General features: G+C 40.4%; 3 protein-coding genes across 12 annotated transcripts in view; 1 reads left to right on the top strand and 2 right to left on the bottom strand.

The window, feature by feature from the left end:
• Positions 1-23,045, top strand: part of LOC109482628 (mismatch repair endonuclease PMS2-like) — a 30,102-nt gene that overhangs the window by 5,565 nt on the left and 1,492 nt on the right. For 2 of the 6 annotated variants that reach the window (XM_019785444.1, XM_019785436.1), the window contains 9 exons: positions 4,887-4,971; positions 5,178-5,257; positions 5,614-5,686; positions 19,793-19,841; positions 20,260-20,296; positions 20,753-20,787; positions 20,970-21,028; positions 21,540-22,419; positions 22,745-22,838. In XM_019785444.1, the coding sequence (XP_019641003.1) occupies positions 4,887-4,971; positions 5,178-5,257; positions 5,614-5,686; positions 19,793-19,841; positions 20,260-20,296; positions 20,753-20,787; positions 20,970-21,028; positions 21,540-22,419; positions 22,745-22,838 (1,392 nt within the window). Of the gene's footprint in view, positions 1-932; positions 986-1,520; positions 1,705-2,131; positions 2,219-2,382; positions 2,486-2,758; positions 2,862-3,081; positions 3,163-3,459; positions 3,549-3,956; positions 4,131-4,619; positions 4,720-4,886; positions 4,972-5,177; positions 5,258-5,613; positions 5,687-19,792; positions 19,842-20,259; positions 20,297-20,752; positions 20,788-20,969; positions 21,029-21,539; positions 22,420-22,744; positions 22,839-23,045 lie in introns of those variants that run through there. The other 4 variants (XM_019785462.1, XM_019785471.1, XM_019785453.1 and 1 more) reach the window with 4 other exon arrangements.
• LOC109483086 (mucin-2-like) lies at positions 5,886-8,216 on the bottom strand. Of its 4 annotated transcripts, none has more exons than XR_002140992.1 (3): positions 8,066-8,216; positions 7,056-7,259; positions 5,886-6,788 (listed from the first exon to the last, which is right to left on the bottom strand). XR_002140992.1 is itself a non-coding variant. In XM_019786078.1 (3 exons), exons 1-3 carry the CDS (start codon positions 7,767-7,769, stop codon positions 6,705-6,707), a joined length of 351 nt encoding a protein of 116 aa, XP_019641637.1. In that variant the 5' UTR covers positions 7,770-7,787; the 3' UTR covers positions 5,886-6,704. The 4 variants fall into 4 exon arrangements, 1 of the variants encoding a protein (XP_019641637.1); XR_002140990.1 differs by having other exon boundaries at positions 7,056-7,262; positions 8,066-8,213; XR_002140991.1 differs by lacking the exon at positions 8,066-8,216 and adding an exon at positions 7,707-7,805 and having other exon boundaries at positions 7,056-7,262.
• Positions 11,947-18,345, bottom strand: LOC109482719 (mucin-2-like). 2 transcript variants are annotated; one of them, XM_019785547.1, is made up of 4 exons: positions 18,059-18,345; positions 14,434-14,598; positions 12,529-14,237; positions 11,947-12,326 (listed from the first exon to the last, which is right to left on the bottom strand). In XM_019785547.1, the coding sequence occupies exons 2-4, from the start codon at positions 14,566-14,568 to the stop codon at positions 12,152-12,154; spliced, it is 2,019 nt and encodes a 672-aa protein (XP_019641106.1). In that variant the 5' UTR covers positions 14,569-14,598; positions 18,059-18,345; the 3' UTR covers positions 11,947-12,151. The 2 variants fall into 2 exon arrangements, with proteins under 2 accessions (XP_019641106.1, XP_019641099.1); XM_019785540.1 differs by having other exon boundaries at positions 14,434-14,601.

The raw sequence follows: 23,045 nt of genomic DNA on the forward strand, positions 1-23,045 counted from the left end.
AAATATTACCTGTATGGTGCCTTACCTGGTCCACAGATGAAAGGGCCACGCAAATATTACCTGTAAGGTTCCTTACCTGCTCCCCAGATGAAAGGGCCACGCAAATATTACCTGTACGGTGCCTTACCTGCTCCCCAGATGAAAGGGCCACGCAAATATCACCTGTACGGTGCCTTACCTAGTCCCCAGATGAAAGGGCCACGCAAATATTACCTGTACGGTGCCTTACCTGGTTCCCAGATGAAAGGGCCACGCCAATATTACCTGTACGGTGCCTTACCTGGTCCAAAAATGAAACGACCACACAAATATTACCTGTACGGTGCCTTACCTGGTTCCCAGATGAAAGGGCCACGCAAATATTACCTGTACGGTGCCTTACCTGGTTCCCAGATGAAAGGGACACGCAAATATTACCTGTACGGTGCCTTCCCTAGTCCACAGATGAAAGGGCCACGCAAATATTACCTGTACGGTGCCTTACCTGCTCCCCAGATGAAAGGGCCACGCAAATATCACCTGTACGGTGCTTACCTGGTCCCTACATTATGAAAGGCCCATGGAAAGTATTTCCCGTATACGCGTACGCGTACGGCGTTTTACTGGTAACGTTAACGTAATCTAGACCCAAGTCCCTCACGCAGTCATTACCTGTAAGGTTTCCAGAGCTAAGGCAGCAGAGCTAAGAGACGCACAAATGACTGTTTTTGGCTTATCCACCGAAGTGGAGTGATTATAGTCGTAAAGGTTGACGTTTTTTTGCCCCTAAAAGTTGTGGATAAACGCCGGCAGCCCTCCCCACCGCTAGCTATCCCTCACTGCAGCAGCTGATACCCCGACCAATAGCAGCGTGGAGCTTGCTGAGAAATTGACCAATAGCGGCGTGGCCGTCTTTCGTGGCCGTCCTACCATATTCTAGACCAAGCCATACCTCAAAGAAGATGATGGCGGGTGTTTGATTTTATTTTGCTGCAGCATCGATAAGGTTTGTCGATTATGTCAACGATATTAGCTCCCATTTGCATTTTGACCAGGTTCCAGAGATAGCTTCTACACATGAATGTATAGACTTATCTTTAAAAGCAATGGATACGATGATACACGAGATATTCAAATGCACCTGCCCCCCTCCCCCACCCCCCACATAATTTTTTATAAAAGAGCCGAAAAGAGACGATACAACGTTACCAAAGCACTAGTAGCTTCGATAGAGTGAAAAGATCGATGTGCAGTAAGACGTTACGAACGAAATTTATGAGATACACTTGGAAGATCGTGCTCTGTTGCCATATACGATGTAGTGATGTACTAAACTAGTACATCTGTACATGTATTTGTTTTGACCAAGGCAAGGTTTCTTATAAACCATGGTAAAAACAAGGAGGTTCAAAATGAGATTTTGACATAGAGAGCATTGATTAAAGTACCTTTACAAAGGGTACATCTGATTATCACAAGGAGCTTGTTTTACTTTGCATTTTGATTTTATTCTGGAACATACCTGATACTGTCCTCATCAGCCAAAGTAGGAGGTTCTGTGAAGAAGAGGTTACACAATAAAAAGCCCTGACATGGCAGGACCCATCCAGCCCATTGACCGCTGCTCGGTGCACCAGATCTGCTCCGGACAGGTCGTGCTGAACCTCGCCACCGCCATGAAGGAACTGGTGGAGAACAGTCTGGATGCAGGAGCTACAAACATAGGTACGAGACACCGGGAATGTGATGTGTGCCACAAAACATAGGTATGAGACGTCTGGAATATGCATATATGCATATATGCATGTCTTGGAGACACCGACCATGAATTTTTACTGAGGGAAAATCTATGCTACAAAGTTATTTGGGAGACACTAGCAATATACATGTATGCCACAAACAACTTGTTTGAATTTTAGATTATGGATTAAAAAATTATTCGGACAAACAAACTTTTGGCATCTGATTCAACTAGATAATTAAAATATTAAAGGTTGAGTAAATCCAGATGATTTAGACATTTCTTCGCTGCAACATATACCAGCAAATACAAACTTAGCCAAGCTAGTCTGTCTTCAGTTCTCTGTTCTATGTCATCACTCTGATATACTGGATGACCAAGCTAAGTGATGACTGATATTTCTTTCTGCAGACATTCGTCTGAAGGAGCATGGCTCAGAACTACTGGAGGTGGTGGACAACGGCTCAGGAGTGGAGGAAAGCAACTTTGAAGGACTCAGTTATTTACCCATATTTTCTGTATACTACAGTTAACTGTAGTTATTATGGATCAGCTATGACAAATTGTAACATTGACATCAAGTGGCGTGTAATTCCTTATCCTTCAGTAGTGAAGCATTTGAGAAATAAACTGCTAGCTGTGCTCTTTCTACCATCCTCCAGCCCTGAAGCACCACACCTCCAAACTACAGGACTTCTCTGATCTGACGTCAGTTGAAACATTTGGGTTCCGTGGAGAAGCCCTGAGCTCCCTCTGTGCTCTTAGGTAAAACCCTCAACAATCTTTTCGGACTGTTTCTCGGAGTACAGCCAAATACATGAACATCTATTTCCTTTCAACTTCATCTGTAAGAATTAACTCCTTCAAATGTCACCATCATCTGCCATACAGTCTTTGAGCACAGCACATATAAATTTTGATCTCAAATACAACTTGTCATACAGTATGTAAATATCAAATATAATAGAGAAACTATGTAAAAATGCAGAATATCAGCAGCAGAAAGGCATAAAGTAACGTTTGTTTTTCTTTCCCCAGTGACTTGTCTATCACAACCTGTCACAAGGATGCTCATGTTGGCACCAAGTTAGTGTACGATCACAATGGCAAACTCATCCAGAAGGCTCCATGTGCTAGGCAGGTGAGTAGCCAAATCCTTCTGACATTTACAAATCATCCCCACCTGAAATGAGGAAATTTACCGAGCTTAAGGTATACAGTACCAGATTGAATTATTGTAAGTGCTTTTTTTTCTTCAGACATGTGCACTGCACATGAAATGCCAATGATGTTCTTTGTTGTCTGGGAATCTTAACTGTACAGAAGGTACATGTATATCAATTTTTTAAATTTTTTTTCAGCAAGGCACCACTGTCACCATCCAGCAGATATTCAGCACACTCCCGGTTAGACACAAGGAATTCCTTAGGAATCTTAAGAAGGTGAAAAAAGATGCACTTACTGTGGAGTGTTTTGCCTCATAATAGATGAACACAATTGTTGTGCAATAAAGGCTAACGCTGAATATGAAACAGAACGGTCCACATGTTTTACACTTATGCATTCATAATACTTTATTAGTAACTATATATACCAGTATACTTTGAAACTTTAAAACTGTAGCTGTAACATGGATAAAATTCAGTGGAACTGATTATGAAGACTGGACAGACTGTTAGTATTACTGTAAGTTACATGACACTGGGAAGATTCACTGGTCATAACCTGTGTCTCCCCAGGAGTACTCCAAGATGTTGAATGTGCTGTATGCATACTGTGTCATCAGCACAAATGTGAGAATCACCTGCACTCATCAGGCTGGCAAAGGGTGAGTCTTTTGGGTCTCATGCCATTCATTTTGTTCCAGATGCACATGTAACAAGACAGTACACTTTAATCTAGTATGTATACATGTAACTCCCCACTGAAAGATCCCAGAACACTTTTTTGAGTTTCTTCCAGATTGATGTGAGGGAGTACAGTTCTAGACGTGAATCAAGAGAAAAGTACCCGATTTCTACAATCTGATGTGTTTTGCCTGGAAACGGGCAGTTTCTACTGAAACACTTGTAAATTGAGTCTTATTGAGTATTGACACAAATATTCTTGCCATTAGCTCACATATTTATTACTCTGTATCAGAAAAACACTATAAATCAGCAGGAAGAAGGCCAAAAGTTCTCTTATTCACAATCACAGTTGCTTTGCACCAATCAGATACCTATCTCTTCCCCAGTAAGCGCACGACTGTGGTAAGCACCAATGGGAATGCCAGCCTGAAGGAGAACGTGACCAACGTGTTTGGTCCCAAGCAGCTGTCAGGCCTGCTGCCGTTTGTCCAGCACAGACCCAGTCAGGAGGTGGCTGAGGAGATGGGGGTCCAGGGGGGCAACAGCACCGAGCACTTCAGGTGGTTATTGTTTACAGTGTATTTTCCACATGTATGAAAAAGGAGTAAAACATATCATAAGTAATAATAACATTACTTGTACAAAGGAAGCCAAAAGCCTAGAAAAAATGCTTAATTACCTAATGAATGGCTTGCCTTTTGAATGATATGATGTCAAATTTGATACTGAATTAACTCAAGTAAATTGAATCTAATATAATTACAAATTACATTACGGTACACAAGTGCAAGAGTAAGCCAAAAGGTACAGAAACTTATTCAAGATACTGGTCACCCTTTTTAATGTACTGGTATGCAGACCCAGAGAAAGGTCAACAGCAGGTTAGATTTAAAAAGGTTGAAACATCTAAAATTTAAAAAAAGGATTTGGTATTGTATGTGTTTGTGCGGAGCAGGTTTTTATGTCATGTTGACTCAGACCTGTTGGACAATATTAACAACAATACAATGGCATGCACTGTAATGCCTAAGTCTGTTTCTATCTGTCAGTATTACAGGTCACTTGTCCACGTGTTCCCATGGCCAGGGAAGGGGCAGTGCAGACAGACAGTACTTCTTCATCAACAAGAGGCCCTGTGATCTTCCTAAGGTAGATATATAGTCAAATCAGACAGTATTGTGAACACAAATGTTATGGACTCACTCTATAGAGAGGATCTAAGTGACCACCATATAGAATTAGCATTTGCCAGATGGTTCTTGTGTCATCACTTGTACTGGTTTGACTGTAAGTCTTTTGTCCCACGTCTTGTTTAGGTTTCCAAGGTTGTGAATGAAGTCTACCACATGTACAACAGACACCAGTATCCATTTGTAGTCCTGGACATCTCCTTGGCCAGAGGTAAGTTCATGTCAGACACTTGGTCTGTTAAAATACTGTTAACCATCAGCACTTCAGGTTACCAATGTATTTGTTACTGAAAGTTACCTACCTGATAATTGTATAAATGTTGAATCAGATGTTCTTCCCATCTTTTGAACCCATATCGCTTTTACATTTGTATTTGGAGGTTGAAAGTCCTAGCCCATAATATGTGTGTCTTGTAGATTCGGTGGATGTGAACGTGACACCAGATAAACGACAGGTGTGGCTACAAGAGGAGAGAACACTGCTGGCAATAATCAAGGTAAAAAAAATCTAGGAAAAGAATTTTGCTTTTACAATGTATATAGTATTTGACTTTGTGGGTGTCATTGTAGAGCAATTGCTCTATTTGATCAGTGTAATACTGTTTTTGACATGACATGTAAGTGACATGAAGACTACCTCAACAGAAAAACACTAAATTTAAATTACTACTAGTATATTATGCTTGTTTTTGTGCCTTTTTTAATATTTTCTAGTACTCATCATTTCAAGGGAAGAGACATTCCAGTTCGAAAATTCCCCAAGTTTTCACCAACTCTGAAAGCATATAGATTGAAAGATACTGGAGGAGTGGTGATGTGCAGACATGTAGTAAGCTGTGTCATAATATTTCAGACGTCCCTTATGCAAATGTATGAGCCCACATCTTCTGTGTATGCAGTGAACCAGGCTGTTCTTCCCAACACAGGTAAGCTGCAACCTAACCTACCATGATTGTGTGTTGATTATTTGAATCTTCAGCTGAACAAAGATCGTGTGTATCTTGATTCAAAACTGTGTTGGCCCAGCTGAGATTTAAATGTATGGCATTATGATTTAGAAATGAGATTACCAAGTTACCTGTTTACCCATTTTTGTGCACACACTGCCATGTTAACACAAGACCATATGGTGAAGTCTTCCTTTATTTCAAAGCTTCATTTCCACCAGTTTTGTTCAATACAACTCATAGCAGCAAGCAATTGTGCAACTTATAATGTAAACATGTCATTGACATACATGTATAAATGTGTATATATTGTCATACATGCAGAAAAGGACTCTCTGTGGCTCTTAGAATGGCCATTTAACTAATCTGTTACATATTTATAATTAGAAGTCCATATTTGGCTGACAATGACTGCAGTCATTGCTTGATCTATTATTTAGGCTCAAACTTTAGATTTGTTGGAAATTTAAGTTAGGATATTATGATATTATTTGTTCCATTCCTCCTTGAGACCAACATCATACGTCCCTTTCACAATGTCTCTCCAAAAAGCTTTCAGTGTCATTTGAAATGATATGACTAGTACATATAAATGTAGCTGCATAGTGTCATCAAGCCATGCAAAGTTGATATACAACGAAGTTGTGCAATATGAATTCATGTGCAGATTACTCTGTAACAACTGAGGTCAGAACAGGAAAGTCTTCTTGTTGATACATGTCTTGTTGGCACTCAACAATCCACCTGTCAATGTCAATCTGGAGGAAAGGGGTTGTGCAGAAAATTTAACAATGATTGTATAAAATGTACAATTACCAAGTTATTTTCTTGAGACATTTTTACAGTAATAGTGTGAAATGTACATTCTTGTTGATTCTGGTCTTACACCCCTCTCTTAACTCTACACTTTTACTGGTACATGTAGTAGGAGTATTACTACAAGTCAAGCAGTAAACGTGCTTGGGCCAGTCCGTTGCCAGGTCCAAATGTATCAGTTTCATGCCAGCAGAGCTACCCCAGCCATGGCAGTCACCAGCAGCATGAAGGGCATGATGGTAGCTCCACTAGCAGTTGTCATGGCCTGAAAATGCAAGCAAAGAAACATGCTTGTAAAAATTTACAGCCACAGTTCACTGTTGTTACACAGATTTAGAAGAAAGATATAACATGTGAAACTCTTGTGGTTCTCCCTGTGTGTTTCTAATTTGTTTCTACTGTATTTGGGATAAAAAAAAAATAAGTAGAAAATGTCACCAGCATGAAAGTTCATCTGTGTTTGTAGAGGTTATCATTAAAAAAATGTTGAAACATAACAAAACATTGCAGAGGAAAAGTTAGCCTGACTCACCATGGTTGGATTGGGTGTCACTGTAGCACCGGTGGTAGCATCACCACTGGTGGGCCCAGTGTTTGCTGCTGTGGTCCCACCTGCAGGCGTGGAACTGGCAGTGGTAGGGCCAGCGGTGGTAGTTGATTGTGCTGTGGCACAGCTGACAACCACAGTCACCAATCCCAGGTAGAACAAGATGTTTCTCATCATCAAGCCGAGTTGCTACTGAAATACACAAGGAGAACTAAAGTTAGCCACTACCATAAGCTAAGTATGTTGTACATGTACATGTACATGTACATGTATGCAGAAAATATATTATATAGGTTTTTCATTTTGATCAGGGGAGGCTGTACCAAATGGCATGAGATATATTTTACTACCTTTCTGGAAAAATGAATCCTAGCATTCCATGCACAATGTTAAGTCTGGAAAGCGATTACAGTGTATTCAAATAAGCATAGAGATTTTTTATATTGCAGCCCTTGCGATAGATTTCGTTTACACAAATTATGAACTGCTCTCACTTTGAGCCATGTAGGTAAAGCAAGCAAATACTTTTTGCTCATATCATTATGTTCTATGTACCTCAGATAAGTAGCCTTTTAAGGATTGTGATGGAAGACAGAAGAAAAAGAAGAACACAGCTAAAGCTCTGTGCTATTGTACCTGTTCTAGGCAGGGTTGTTGGTTGCCAGTCGTTAATGGACAATTGCGAGGCAAAGTACACATTTTACACGCAAAATCAATATTGTATTGAACATAAAAAACACATGACCAGGAAGTGAGGAAAACTTTGCTCCCGTAGGTAGCTAATGGTGTGCTACTACAATGTACTTATTAATCCACATCCCATGTCATGCATGCCATGAAGAAATATCCTTCATAGTAGTCACAGAGGTCATTTTTCTCACCAGTTCTTATACTGTATATTTTTGGATGAACATAGGCAAAAGTATGCTTCTAATAGTTAAAAATGGGAAATTTGCACTGTCTACACAATATGTAAAACCTTAAAAGATACTTACCTGCTCAAGGAGGGCACTGTTCAAAATGCTTCTTGAGTCGTGGATGAATGGTAATACAGTTGACACCACTACGTATGCTGGCACAGCTCTCTTATTAGGCCTGCCCAAAACTTGACTGTTGACACAAGTCGTGGCCTTTTGAGCTGTGATACACGATCAGACCACACCCTCTGACAGCACCATAGCAATATTGCTACTAACAAATCAAAACAGACTATCCATCATTCTTATTTTTTAATCAAATTATCTCTTCTTCTGTAACAGTCATGCCACATACATTTTCATGTGGAACACTATCACCTTTCTTCATACAGAAAAAACAGATAGGAGTCTGCAGACACTTTTGGGGGGAGACACTCTGTTTCTATGGGTAACAAGATGTCAAACATGTCATCAGATGTTTATACAAGGTTGTGTTAATAATACTTTAAATGTTTTGATGATTTCTTTATCAGAATTTGGAAGGTAATGATTACCCTCAAATGGCCAAATATCAGTAGTCGTGTTTACCATAGAAAACTAATCACATTCAAGTTTTAACTTTTGTTGTTGATTTGGACTCTAAGACTCTAAAGTTGTTACCGGGTATCCTGATGTGTCCCTTCACTAGGATACCTGTGACAAGTGAATGAAATCGCAAGGTGTGGTATGTTTAACCTAGAATCAGCAGGTAGCTGTGTACATACAGTAAGACTTCCCTGATCCCTGCTCAAGTTTAGAGAGCTTGACCAGTACATGTGTACATGGGTTGGTAATAAGGTCAGGAATGCGTTAAACTCTTCCACTTCACCCGCCTTCTCATTTAGAACAGGATGCTGACTGCTGAGCTTACATGTACATGTATGTCTCAGTTGCTATGAGTATGAGTCACCATCCTTTACTGAAAAGTGTATGGGTGCTACAGTTGTCCACAAAAATCAAAACCTGACATCTGCAAAACATTGTTGATACACTGTTATTTTGTGGAGGTTTTAGGGATTAAAATGAGCTTTTTGGTCACAGCTCTCTTGACTGAATTATGGTGACTTTACCCAGCTTTTTTTTAATAAACCAATGAATCTAGATATAAGAGTAATGCAAATAAGGATCACCAGAGAAAGGTAACTATTTCTTTGTTCTGCTCAATGTTTTTTTAGAATAGCCCTAACTACATGTATATAGCAAGTTGCTTGGCTACTTTTAGAGTCATATACTAAATGGTTTATAAAATAAAGGTCACAACACAATACAAAGGCTATGGCCATTTTCCTGCTATGTCAATCAAGTCCCATAGCAGAACAAACAAACCTTGCCCTACAGTGGGAAAAACAGTCTCATTACTGCTACATTATGGGGACTCTATTTACAGAAAAGAAGGAATTTCTGTTGAATATTGCTGAATTACTAGTATCCAATGAGAAGGCCAGAACAGTCACAGTGACAGTTGAAAGTCAAATGTATAGAGCCTCTAGAGATCAGTCACATTTACTTCAGAGGTCATCAGAACTAATGACAGACTACTGTATTTGATCTGTGGTGTACGTGTTGAAAGTAGCATGTCCAGGGTCCAGAGTTTGTGTGAACTTTATCATGTGAACTAATTAAATAACTGTTGAGCAATGTCCATAGGTAATATTGTTTACAATGTAGTCTGAATTTGACCAAACACCTAATTACATGTATAAGGCTTACTGAGCAATGTGCAGAGATCTATATCTGTATCAGTATAGCCAGTGTAACCGCCCTTCGGTGTAACACACCAGAGATAATATTTTTGACAAAGTAGTCTGAATTTGACCAAACACATAGACGTGTGTTTACTGAGCAGTGTCCAGAAGTAAAATATTGTTGACAATGTAGTCTGGAGTTGATGACTCAAAGACTTCAAATATTTTCTAATTCAAAATTCATGATAAGATTACCTGAGTGTAACAATACAAGATGTTCTTTTGAAATTCTTTTCCTTTATTGTTTTCTGATAAACATACAAACATTTATGACAAAATGCATAGTATTACATCACATGTAAAAGGTTGAGAAATATAACGTATAAAATACATCATTAATTTTATTACTTATTACTACAAAACATGCAAACCATTAAAGTTAGATAACATCAGCATGCATGATGACATTGATAATTATTAATTATCAGATGATTCAGATCTCGTTTTCTTTGATCAACATGACATTTCTAGATACTTATTAGGCAAATGTGCCATTGCCACTGATTTTCATACTATTTTTAGTATTGATAATGCCTCATACAAAAATACAACTTTGTATTGTAACCAGACTCTCAAATTCTTACGAAAAAGTTATCTCAGCTCCATTCTAAAAGGTATGCAAATTTGAAAGCAAGAGAAACAGACTATAGCATGAAGTACTTGATTGCCCTAAAGTTACCTCAGCAATAAAGCATGAGATTTGTCTCATTCCTCACAGGACCATCTGGTCTCTTCAAGGTCGAATGAACATCCCTGACCCTCGTGTCATTCCTCCAAAACCAGTCTTCCTCTGTGAGGTGGTGTGGTTTTGTGGAATATCTGGAATCTTTTGACACCAAAGAATAAGACGGTCTGGATAATGATATCTCAGTCTCATCTCTCATAGGACCATCTGGTCTCTTCAAGGTCGAATGAATGTCTCTGACCCTTGCGTCATTCCTCCAAAACCAATCTTCATCGGTTGGGTTGTATGGTTTCGTGGAATATCTGGAAGTTGCTGATGTAGAAGAATAAGAAGGCCTCGGTGATGATATCTCAGTCTCATCTCTCACTGGACCGTCTGGTCTTTTCAAGGTCATCTGAACATCCCTGACCTTCATGTCATTCTTCCAAAACCAGTCTTCCTCGGTTGGGTTGTATGGTTTTGTGGAATATCTGGTATCCGTGGACATGGAAGATTGAGGGGTTCTGTATGATGACAAGTCAGTCTCATCTCTTCTTGGCCCGTCGGGTCTTTTCAAGGTCATGTGAAGGTCCCTGACTCTTCGGTCAGCTAACCAAAACTGATCCCCATCGGTCAGAAGATATGGTCTGGTGCTGTACATGTGCTGAGAAGTTGTGGACATGTCAAAAGCAGAGGAGAGACCAGAATTTTCCCCTCCCCCATGACCTGTCCAAAAAGCGTCATTGGATGTCAGCAGCTCGAGGGAAACCTGGGAAACTCTCCTCTCGTGGTCTTCCGTCACATCACCGTACTGTTGGGGAGATCATGGTGTGAGTTGATGGCATGTGTACTTGGAGTGTGATCTTGAGATTGGAGACATGCAACTGTGATTTTGAGATGACAGTGAGATGATGATAGATGATTCTTGTGCTTAAAGTTTTGCTGTACTCCTGCATGCTGGAATACTGATGGTGTTTCAAGGCTGGATAGTTTTACATGATGTGGTTCTGGTGATGATGATGATAGTAGAGATGTGATGAGTGTGCTGAATAAGATGTGGATGAGGGTGGTGGTGGCTTGTAAGGATGATACCGATGGTCTACCAGGTATTGCTTTCAGATAATCCGATTAAGAAGCAATGTGCTCTTTAGATCTGTTTTCACTTGGTGCAGGCTTAATCACAACACTTTTAGGACGTAGCAAATATAATTTGTGCACTTCTTAATCTATTTGAGATAGAACTTCTCAATCTACAAAAATTATGTTTCAGAAAGCATAGTCCTCTGCAATTCACACATCTACATTTTTGTAATATGTTAATCAAGTACTGGTATCATTTGGCAAGTTACAATTTTTCTTGTCTTAGAACCAATGGTAATTCTATTTTCAGAAGAAATATTTGTTCGAAACAGGTTGGGATTGGAACTACTGGTAAACCTGTTTCGAACCCTCACCAACTGCCAATCCCATGCTTATGATGTATGCTATATGTACATTGTAGGTCTATACTATGATAGTTTCAGTTACTCCGACTTTTGTATGACTGTCTATGACAGACTCTTGGAAATAGTGCAAACACTATTAACTCCTCAGAAGGGCCTGATGGAGGCTACTGTCTCACTAGGAGAAGCTATCTCTGATGCTACGTCAGTCCTCACTAATCTTTCTATCTAACAGTTCAAGTTCACATTCCATGTGTTTGTCCACTCTAACTCTCTACGTCAAAATCTCATGCTGCCACGCCACCCTTGCCTTTGGTCTCCCATAGCTGGCTCTCTCAGGCGTGACTGATCTGGTCCGGGCCTTGGCTTTGGACACGTACACTGTCACTCCAACTGTCAGGGCAAACAGGGCTACAAAGGCACCGGCGATGCCCAGGTATGCCGCAAGCCTGGAGCACAGAAAGACCACAAAACGTTTTAGACAAGGTGCATAGATAGTAGAGGACAGTAGAAATCGATCAAGACTGCAAGGTACAGATATGGTCAAAACCGCCCAAGACGGTAAAATCTGGTCTACTTTTTGTATGCGGACAAGTGAATAAATAGTTGACAAAAGATAATAAGCATTTGCAATATGCATCTATGACTTACCCTAGTTGTGTTGAACTCTCTGATGGGCCCTCAGTAGTTACAATTCCATTGTTCTCAACAGGAGTAACTGATGATGACTGCCCTGGTTGTATTGTTTTTGTGGTGCCACCACTAGTATCAACAGGTATCCCCTGGGTTTGGGAGGTACTTTTGCTAGTTTCAGCAGCTGTGGTCACACCAGAGTTTTCTTGTGTAGTTGACCCTGTTATAGATGGCGGCTGAGTAGACACAGTGTTTGTTGCATCTGCTTCTGTAACTGTTGTTCTGGGATCTGCTGTAGTAGTTGTTGCAGCTGGTGTAACAGTTTTTGTTATCCCAGATGTTTGCTGGGTTGTTACAGCTGGTGTAGTGCCTGGCTGGGTTGTGACAGCTGGTGTAGTGTCTGACTGGGTTGTTACAGCTGGTGTAGTGCCTAGCTGGGTTGTGACAGCTGGTGTAGTGTCTGGCTGGGTTGTGACAGCTGGTGTAGTGCCTGGCTGGGCTGTTACAGCTGGTGTAGTGTCTGGCTGGGTTGTTACAGCTGGTGTAGTGCCTGGTTGGGTTGTTACAGATGGTGTAGTGCTTGGTTGGGTTGTGACAGCTGGTGTAGTGTCTGGCTGGGTTGTGACAGCTGGTGTAGTGCCTGGCTGGGTTGTTACAGCTGGTGTAGTGTCTGAGTGGGTTGTTACAGCTGGTGTAGTGTCTGACTGGGTTGTGACAGCTGGTGTAGTGTCTGACTGGGTTGTGACAGCTGGTGTAGTGTCTGGCTGGGTTGTTACAGCTGGTATAGTGCCTGGCTGGGTTGTGACAGCTGGTGTAGTGTCTGGCTGGGTTGTTACAGCTGGTGTAGTGTCTGGCTGGGTTGTTACAGCTGGTGTAGTGCCTGGCTGGGTTGTGACAGCTGGTGTAGTGTCTGGCTGGGTTGTTACAGCTGGTGTAGTGTCTGACTGGGTTGTTACAGCTGGTGTAGTGCCTGGCTGGGTTGTGACAGCTGGTGTAGTGTCTGGGTGGGTTGTTACAGCTGGTGTAGTGCCTGGCTGAGTTGTGACAGCTGGTGTAGTGTCTGGCTGGGTTGTTACAGCTGGTGTAGTGTCTACACTGGTAGGGTAGGGAGCCTCTGTTGTCCTGTATAGCCCATCTCTCAGGACGTCCAGCATGTCCTGCCCAGCCACCCATGACGGTGATGCACATGTAGGCCGTACATGGTCGTACTGCTCACTGACCAGGGTGATACTCCTGCTGTCTATGAAGTCTACTATCCACACCAGGTCGTCACTACAGTCCCAGGGGTTGTTCTCGAGGCCCAGGATGCCCAGGCTTGGCAGGGACGACAGAACATTCTCGTCGAGAGTTGTCAGTAAATTGTTTTCCAGGTTGATGTACGCGACACTTGTCAGCGGGCTGAAGGCGTGACTCTCCAGGGAGGAGAGCTGATTGCCCTCCAGAGAGAGTAGCTGCAAACTGGTCAGCCCATTGAAGGTGCCGTCTGGTATATCTGCCAACTGGTTCTCCTCTAGCAGAAGCAGCCACAGCGAAGCTAGTCCTGTGAATGTGCCCACCTCGATGCTAGAGATCAAGTTCCTGGTAGCAGTCAGTCCAAACAGACTGGAGAGTCCTGAGAGTTCACCTTGCTGCAGTTGTGTGATGTTGTTGTCATCAAGGACGAGGAATAGTGTGCTGGCTCCGAGACCGCTGGGTACAGTTGTCAAACCTGCCCCCTGGCACACAGCCTGTGGAGGGTGAAAGGAACGCTTTGAAAATCAACAAAACTTTGTTGAGAAACATGTTACCATGTAAATTCTATAGGCCACAATCTTTTGGATTGGACAATTTCAAGTATTAGATAGGAAAAATCTTATGCAAATATAGGTAAGAGACTCAACTTATAATTGTCAACTTAGATAAGTGAATGAAAGATGTACCTACCTGCACAGGGTTCTCACATGTGCACTCTGACGGACAGTCTTGGCCATGAACCACCACCACACTGATGCGGGAGAGAAGGAAGAACCAGAGGGCTGGTCCTGTGTGGGCTGGCCAGGGGGGTCTTTGGGACAGCATCTTAATCAGATATATGTAGCAACTTGGGTTCTGCTTTGTGTGAAAGTGGAGAAAAGCAAAGCAAAAAATTAGAAATGTTAATGTTAGCAATTTTCATGTTAATTGGCAGTAATATTAATTTACATGGTTTTGCACATTCAAGTACAAAGTTAAATCCAAACAGACCTTTACCTCATCCTAGAAAGGAGCTGGTAGGAGTCTACATGTTCATGTACATGTTATGTCAGTGTTTGTCGAAATTAAACATGTCTTCTCTAGCTTGTTAAAAAGTTCTGTCATTCACTTTAACCACACCATGCCTTTGGGATTATACGAGTTGCACCATTGTATTTTTCTGAAAGTGTTTCTCAAGGGCGTTTGCACTGGAAACACACACACCTGCTTCTGCCCACCTAGTTTTTGCATTGATTGTTCACACATAGTAGGTGACAAGTAGTGTTCAACCTTGTTGGCTTGGTAGAACCACCAGCCAAGTGTTTGTTGTTGAAATTACAGCAACTTCAAGCCCACCCTTAAGGGCCCAGGTGAAAGTCATAACCAGCATTGCCATTTCCAACCTCTCCAAAACAAGTGTAAAATCAATGTATTTGAGTTTCCACTTTGCTCCTTAGTCATTTTTGCACCACCATGAAAGTCAACATTACATTTTGCTGAAGTCAACCATAACACAACACATGAAAAAGTTCCGGAGCTTTTTATCGGGACACGCTCTTAGAAAATGCGTCACCACAGTTTTTGTACGTACTACGTCAATCCTATGTGCAAATATTTCAGGTTACATTGTTGTGTTTTTCAGCTTGTCTAATTAGTTGTCAATGGTGCTACTGTAAAACAACCTTTCAGCAAAGATCCCCTGCTGTCTGAAAAAAGTCTTCTTTGTATAAATGTAGACCATCTAGGATAAAGCTAGTTTGCTTCTTTTCCCATATAGACCACAGGAGAGTTTGCCCTAAAGATCACTGTCAGTGTTTTGAGAGAATGATTTATAAGCTTTTATCAACAGTATTAGCTGTCCTGGCAAAGTTAACACAAGTTAGAAGACTTTGTCTGTACCTTGTCCTGCTTCAGTTTACTGTGTTTTGAAAGTAGGAGAAAAAGGCGATCAGACCCCATTTGGTGATTTGTTGTCATTTGTCATTAGTGCTGAGAAAGGGAGCACACTGCAGCTGATGGCTTTTGGGTCTTGTCTGTATGAAAGTGGTGCCAGCAATCTTGCAACAAGTTCAAGGCCTTTCCAGTAACCTCCAGGGCAAAAACTGACTAAACAGTACCTGCTTTCAGGAGGATAAGTAGATCACCAGGTGTTGTGTGGGTACTGCGCTAAACTTTGCGGTTTATCTAGCTGATTCCAGTGTTTTTCTAGTCTGATATCCAAATCCATTATAGTTGCCGAGTCTCTCTCATCCTGTCCGCATAAGTTTGGATACCAGGTTAGTATTTTTCAACCATTACAAAAGGTCCCATTACTACTGACCCATAAGCTCAGGCTTCCTTTAATTGTCGTCCTTTCCTTGTTAATCAGATTAAGAACTTTGCAGGGTAACCAGTAGTTAAGGCAGCGGCCAACAGATCCATGCTCCCTTTTGTGTCATGTCTTTGTGGCATCACGCTACAATCCGCTCACACCTTCTCACATGGGTAGGTGTTGCTAGGATGTGTGTATGGCCTGTTTAGTTTAACCTGTAGCTAGGCAATGCACCTGTGAATTTCTGTTTTTCTTACATGCTCTCTTTTCTGTAAGGTTGGACCATTGAGACATTTTATATTCCATTCTTAAATGAATAATGAATACTCGGTTCAAAAGATGACCTTAGGATGTCTTGGTTCTGCCAATGATAAAGAAACATGCCAGACATTTTTTACTTTGTTCTAGTATACTGCGTCTGATGTGATTGTTTCAAACTACATGTAGTATGACAGAGTTTTTAAGTGCTTGTTACACTCATGTTACATGTACATGTACGTATCAGGTCCAGGTATCCACACTGAACTAGCAGGTGAGTAAACAGGTAGTAAGGTTAAACCAACTGGTCATGCCAATTATAAGGCTTCCACGTGTCACAGGCTTCCAACCATGCTTCCTTCAGGATACACAAATAGACTGTCTCCTAGCTTTCCTCTCCTGAAACTAGCTGCTGTTTCACAACAAAATGTATCTAAACCATCTGTGGAGTCCTCAGTTTTCATTCTGAATTTCATTACATTATTCCATTGACAGGTCTTCCTTGCCAATTGGTAATAGTCTTCTTCCTTAAAGCTGAACATCAATATTTGAGTAGTAATGGTGAGTGGGAGTCATTGCTTTTCTGACAAGTCTTACCCTGTTGCGCGGCAACAACGAGCGTATTACGTGCTGAAACGTACAAATACCAGTGGCGATCAGCAAACAGAGCGAAAGACAACAAAATCCACTTCGCTGGAGCTCTTTACTCATTTTTGATGACACAAGCATCCCAAGACAGGTAATATGATGAGGCCTGTATTTAATGCCCTTTTGAGCTCAAGCTTATGCTATAATCGCTAACCCTGATACATGTACATACTGTACATGTACACATACTGTACACAGTGGCCAAACCAAACCTAAAGCTATGTGAAGTTTGGTAAATATTGATGAAACATGCTGACGCCAATTAGCAAATTTATTGCAAGACAAGTTGATCGACTATTTCTTTTTGTACAAACTGGCCAGACCTACACAAAGTCTAGTTAAATCAAGAGGCAGCGTGATTGATTATTACAAAACGTTTATAGGTGTGTTGATCGATAAGGCTCATAAAGGAGAAAACAAAGGATTTGGACAGACGTCATGACTGACGCACCAGATGTACAAATGTACATGTCAGATTTGCTTCATTTAAAGACACAGAAACTACCATTTGTCTTGTGTCTGTAGAACAGACACACTTGCATGCCTTTTTCAAATAGCACTTTAGGATCCAAATAGTTTAAAAGTACTTTTGCTTCAGATGGTACACATCCAAACTTGTTTGAAGCTTGAAAAGGATGTTTGAACACATTGTAGAGCTTCATGTGGTAGGACAAAAAGCAGGGATTCAAAAGACAGAGAGGTTTCATCCCAGGAAATCTCCTGAAAAATGTCAAACCAAAACAGGAAATCATAAGAATTGAGTTACAGACATATGCAGCTGATGTTGCTCATCTGTTTGAAGTTGTATCTTGGCATACTTCATCTTCATTTGGGTTGATCCAAAAATTTCCTTCATGTTCTCCTACTTTTGTCCCTTGTGTTTGTCATTGCAGCATTGAATGATTACTTTTTCCATTCATGTATTTCCTTTAAGTTGAAACTTTGTCCTGTAATGAACATTAATTTGTCATTCTACCATAAAGTTATCAACTGTTGAAACTGCTCTGCTAAAAAGAACTTTTTGTTCCCCACCAAAAAAAGAATGACTGTGCTGCACTTAATGTCACAATTAACACATCATTATGCTATGGATCTGTGACAGTTAAAAATGCAACTTACCGACTAGTAGCTGGAGCAACAGGTGTAGCCATTAAGTAGACGTTTTTTTCCACTCAGTTGCTTTGCTTTCGCATCTTGCTGCTTGCAACTTCTGAATCGTTCATGAGCACACATGATGCATTTAAGGAGCTGAACATTTTCCCCCTCACCCTACAGCGCACTTCCCCCACTATTCAGATTATGCAAATTTAATTGTCAAGGTGGCTGTGACGCATAGAAGATGTGGTCAGGCTTAAACATCCTGGCACTCTTTCATACTGGCAGATTCGGGGTCAGCAAATAAAACAGCACTTTGTATACATAGGGGAGTGGCTGTTTGTTAGTCATAGTTTCCTTAAGCTTAGGTTCGCCAATGACTGCCACATGAATGACTTTTTGGGTTGAGAGTTAAGTTGCGGTTAATGTTTTGGAAACAGTTCTGTACTTCAGAGCACCTACTAGTAACACTTAATGTAATTAGCTCAGACAAGTGAGCAAGAAACAGTAAACAATTGACATACCATATGGTAAAGCTTAAGGCTTCAAAGTTCTCTACATGCCCTGGTGCACTTTTCTCATTTCGGTTAGTTGTTTCACTTGTTTGGATGTGTTGCTTCAAAGGCTTTACTGGAGAAAAGGCTTACGGTGAATTATTTCCAGGGAAAGTTCATTGAAACAGAAAATACTCAAACTACATATAAGACGCAACAGTAACAGAGATGAGTCTTTATGTTAACGCTTGTGCAAGAGTATACACAATGTAGTACCGTATTACTTGTGTTATGCATATGAACAAGTGAAACTAACACGCTGACGTACATGTTTCCATAGCAGCCAAGGCTGTTGAAATCAACATTGTTTTGCTTTTATAATCTTATATGAATGGAAGTAATTACAATGAGGAAATGCATCACTGAGTGTAGCTTTAAACATGTTTGAACATACCTTATCTAATGAAAACATAAACCTCTTACCTTGCTTCTTGTATAAACACTTTTCTTTCCACTTAGGCCACACCAATTTAATTTCTTGGTTAACGGATTCGCCGCTTCATTTTTTTCTGATTTGCAAATAAAAATAAAAATTCAGAATCAACTGCAAAATGCTTATATTTTGCCGTGAACAGTTGAAAACAGTCCTTTTCATACTTCTTGTTAAAGCCATTCCATCTTTCAATGCAGTGGTATCATTAAAAGTTCAAAATTCATTGTCAAAATTTTGAACCAGCCTGGTGTGTTGACTTCATGGCTCCTATCGTAGGATGTCTAGGCCTGTTTTTATTTTTATTTTTTTTTCGCCCGCCCGCTCCATTATTTTTGTAGAAAAATCCGTTAACCAAGAAATTAAATTGGTGTGGCCTTAGATGTATGATATACATGTACTTGAATATGTGAGAAAAGACATAATATAAGGAGGATAGATTTTAGAAAATGAAAAAGATGCTGGTGCAACCCTAAGCCTCACCCTAACTTAGGTGATGCAGCAGTATACAATGTATGTGAGGTTGTATATGTTGTGGTTTGGTTTATTAGCCAAATCAAACTACTAGGATGGTACCCAGATTAGTATGAATTGCTGTTTGCTTTAAATTTTTAAAGTGCTTAAAATACACTGATGATGATTTTTCATCTTTCAGTTCTTTTCTTCTTTTCTGAATGCCATGTACAGGATTGGCACAAAAAGCCTTTATATCCCATTAAGGTCCCTGTAATCAAGCTCTTGAAGCCTCTAATTAAATGTATTTTGTGTGTTCAGTTGCAGCCTCAAATCTTCAATTACCATCACCTGACAACAGAGACAGCAGGTAATTTATCTTGCAACCTACATGTAGGATTACTGAGATTTGCACTTCTCTGTATTCAGTACTACAGTAAATTTATCTATTTTCACAGTTACCGAATCTTGAAGTAGCAAGGGAAATGATCTTTTCACTGTGTTTTAAATAAAGTTTACAGTTGAAACAATATTATATGTAGTAATTATTGTCAGTAGTATTACAATGGGCAAGAGATTACTACAAAAATAAAGCCACTGGAAAGATTTCCAAATCTACAGCAGTCACAGTGACAGATGTCCTGGGACATGGAATATAATGAAGGATGTGAGTCTCCTCTCCCGACGTTGTTGCTCTAATCCAGAGTGGTATCTCCTGGAACACCTGCAGGCTGAATTAATCCTGAAATGGCTCCCCTCTGACATGAGTTATTTGTTATTTTCCACAGAGAGACGTGTGGAGTAACTTCCAGTGTCAAGGACAAGGTAGGTTAACCACATTCATCAATCATTTGTACCAGTGTTCTAGCCAGCCTGATTTTCTATGTCATCTCAATTTTGTTTGACGTATTATCATGTTGAGTGCTGGAGACATGATGCTCCTAGTGGGGCTCTGGGGGCATGCTCCATTCAGAACATTTTGAAATCTTGATACAAATGGTAGATTTGCTGGTAGCTTACTTTAATGACATCCCTCTTTCCATGTCTACACACATCTTTTTTATAAAATTCTGTCAAAAGTCCACATTAGGATTATGCTATTTTGAGGCTGGAGTCCCCAGTTGAAGAATTTAACTTGGTAATGGTAGGAGTAATTATAGTAATTGAAAGTTTGCTGATATTCAAATCTCATTCCTGATTTGAGATATTCGTCAAGTACAAAAAGAATTTTCCTCTTAATTGGAGGTTGGTTATCATAATGTATGTTTTTTTTCCTGTCAGAGAGCTTCCAGCATTTCATTGGCAGGGCTCAAAAGGTGTGAAGCATTTAAGTCTCCTTTGATGAATTATTCAATATATTTTTATTCCTTCAAGGTTGAATGGCATTTTTCCTTGTTATACATGTAACCGTCTACATTGGTCCATCTTCAGTGTGTATTTCGATAAAGAACACTAGAGATATTTGTAACTTAAACTAAATATTTTATATTAATAATAGATCCTTCTCGCATCCATCTGTGGACAAAGATGACACCCCTCAGGACAGAACTCCAAAACGTATGTACACATATGTTCCTAAGGATTGTGATTTTCATGTAAGAATCACCAGTTTTCCAAGGACATGGTAATCAGAACACCTTATCTGTAAAATACAGTACTTATATCCTGATTGAAAGTAATGACAGGATGCTGTTCTGAGCAGGTGCATCAAAATTAGTCCATGTGTCCAGCCCTTTGAAGTCTGTACTATTATGAGTCGGGTTTGTGTGATCCTTGGAAAAACATTTGAAATTGTTCCCTTCTTGAAGACTACTGTTTAAATTACCAGATGAAAGTAATATAATTGTGCATCTGCAATGCCATGTGTCTTCTTTATTCTCTTCTGATCCCCAGTCAACTTTACACCTTCAAACAATTTTTTGTCAGAGAATTTATATCAGCCAGATACTACATGGGAGTCATCACTCCTGTCCTCCCATGTTGTTATAGGGTATCTTTTATATCTCAAATCAATTACTGAAGAGAATATTTACCATGTCACTTCGTGTCTCTTCTTTCCTCACTACAGAGAGAAAGCTGGATACTTTCTTCAGAAGTCCTCCCTCTTGTAAACAGGAAGCCACCCCAGAGGCTACCAGTACATCTCTGTTTGACACAAAAGAAGAAACTCGTAGATGTAAACCTGATGATTTCCCAAAATGTACCTTCACTGGCTTCAGTAGGACTGATCATATGCCAACAAACAACAAAATCGAATCTGCAATTTACATCAAAAGTACCAAGTCTGCTTCTGAGCTTGAATCATGGACATCTGTTCATGATGGGCTTCAAAAAGATGAATGCCTTGCTCTGCCATCTGATGAAAGCTCTGCCATCAAAGAACAACAAAAGCAAGCCATTCCTAGCACTTTATTTGAAGAGAGCCCACAGAAGCATGGCGGCATTGCCACTCCATCATCAGATGAGTACAATTCTAAGGAAGATTCTTGTCAAAGTGAGGTTACAGTACAAATCAAAGAGGTGAAACAACAGAACAATAGAATATTTCCTCTAAGGCAAGATTCTAAAAACCAAGAAAACACATTTACCCAAGAAAGGGAGGCAGATAGTGGGAAAAGTAGTCATGCCAAATTTCCTTTGTGTAAATCTGTAAGTGCAACATCGTCAACACTTTCCCTCACCAGGAGTGACTCTCCTGATACAGAAGTAGTCAAGAGGGAAACTACAGAAGACTTTGAAACAGAAGTCCTCCCAGTCTGCTTCGACCAAGAAGCAAACATACATCGAAAGGAAATCAAAGTTGCCTTCAGTATGGACTCTTTGAGACAGAAGTTAAAAAGACGTGCAGAAAGTAAAGAGACAGCAGAGAGGATGGGAAGGACTTTTAGGGCCAAAATCTCCCCAACTGATAACCAGGCAGCAGAGGAAGAGCTCAGGAGGGAAATCAGGTGAGCTTATGTGTTTCTGAACCAGGATTCAATTGTCATTTTTGCCAAACTAACTTCTGTAGCAGTTCCTTGGCTTCAACATTGACTATATTTAAGTGCTGCAGGTGTTGGCTACTAATAGCCAATAATGAAGTCAAAGGAGGCTGGTTAGTTTTGTGTTTCTGTACCAGGGGGAGTAGTAGTTTTAATAATGTTTTTACATTTGCCTGTGTACAGGGTGGGTACAGAGGGCAACAGTGCCATCTAATATTGCCATCAGTGCAATAGAATTAGATGTGCTTGCATATGATTTGATTTGATTTTTCTTTTGTAATTTGATTTGTAGCAAGGACAAGTTCAGACAGATGGAGATCCTGGGACAGTTTAACCTCGGCTTCATCATCACCAGACTGGGGGAAGACCTCTTCATCATTGATCAGGTGTGAAACAATCAATCACAAAACTTGCCTTTGTGCTTCAACACTGTGCCAAGCAAGGCTGAATAAAAGGAAAGGGGAACTATGGGATTCCAGATGTCTTACTGAGGAACGACTGCTGTGTGCAAGATGTCAGTCACTCTTCTATATACGACCTTGTGGATGTTGTTACTTTGAAGGGGGCTGTAAACCAAGCATAGAATCTGTTCC

The sequence above is a fragment of the Branchiostoma belcheri genome, unplaced genomic scaffold, assembly GCF_001625305.1.
Source record: "Branchiostoma belcheri isolate BF01 breed outbred unplaced genomic scaffold, Haploidv18h27 scaffold11, whole genome shotgun sequence".
Lineage (NCBI taxonomy): Eukaryota > Metazoa > Chordata > Leptocardii > Amphioxiformes > Branchiostomatidae > Branchiostoma > Branchiostoma belcheri.

Excerpts from the sequence above, each read along its gene's own strand:
- LOC109482719 (XM_019785547.1), bottom strand. The coding sequence starts at position 14,568 with ATGCTGTCCCAAAGACCCCCCTGGCCAGCCCACACAGGACCAGCCCTC. Across the intron at positions 14,238-14,433 it reads CATGTGAGAACCCTGTGCAG|GCTGTGTGCCAGGGGGCAGG; the intron begins GTAGGTACATCT and ends CACCCTCCACAG. Across the intron at positions 12,327-12,528 it reads GAGAGTTCAACACAACTAGG|GCTTGCGGCATACCTGGGCA; the intron begins GTAAGTCATAGA and ends TCTGTGCTCCAG.
- LOC109483086 (XM_019786078.1), bottom strand. The coding sequence starts at position 7,769 with ATGTGTACTTTGCCTCGCAATTGTCCATTAACGACTGGCAACCAACAA. Across the intron at positions 7,260-7,706 it reads AACAACCCTGCCTAGAACAG|CAACTCGGCTTGATGATGAG; the intron begins GTACAATAGCAC and ends GTATTTCAGTAG. Across the intron at positions 6,789-7,055 it reads TGACACCCAATCCAACCATG|GCCATGACAACTGCTAGTGG; the intron begins GTGAGTCAGGCT and ends TTGCATTTTCAG.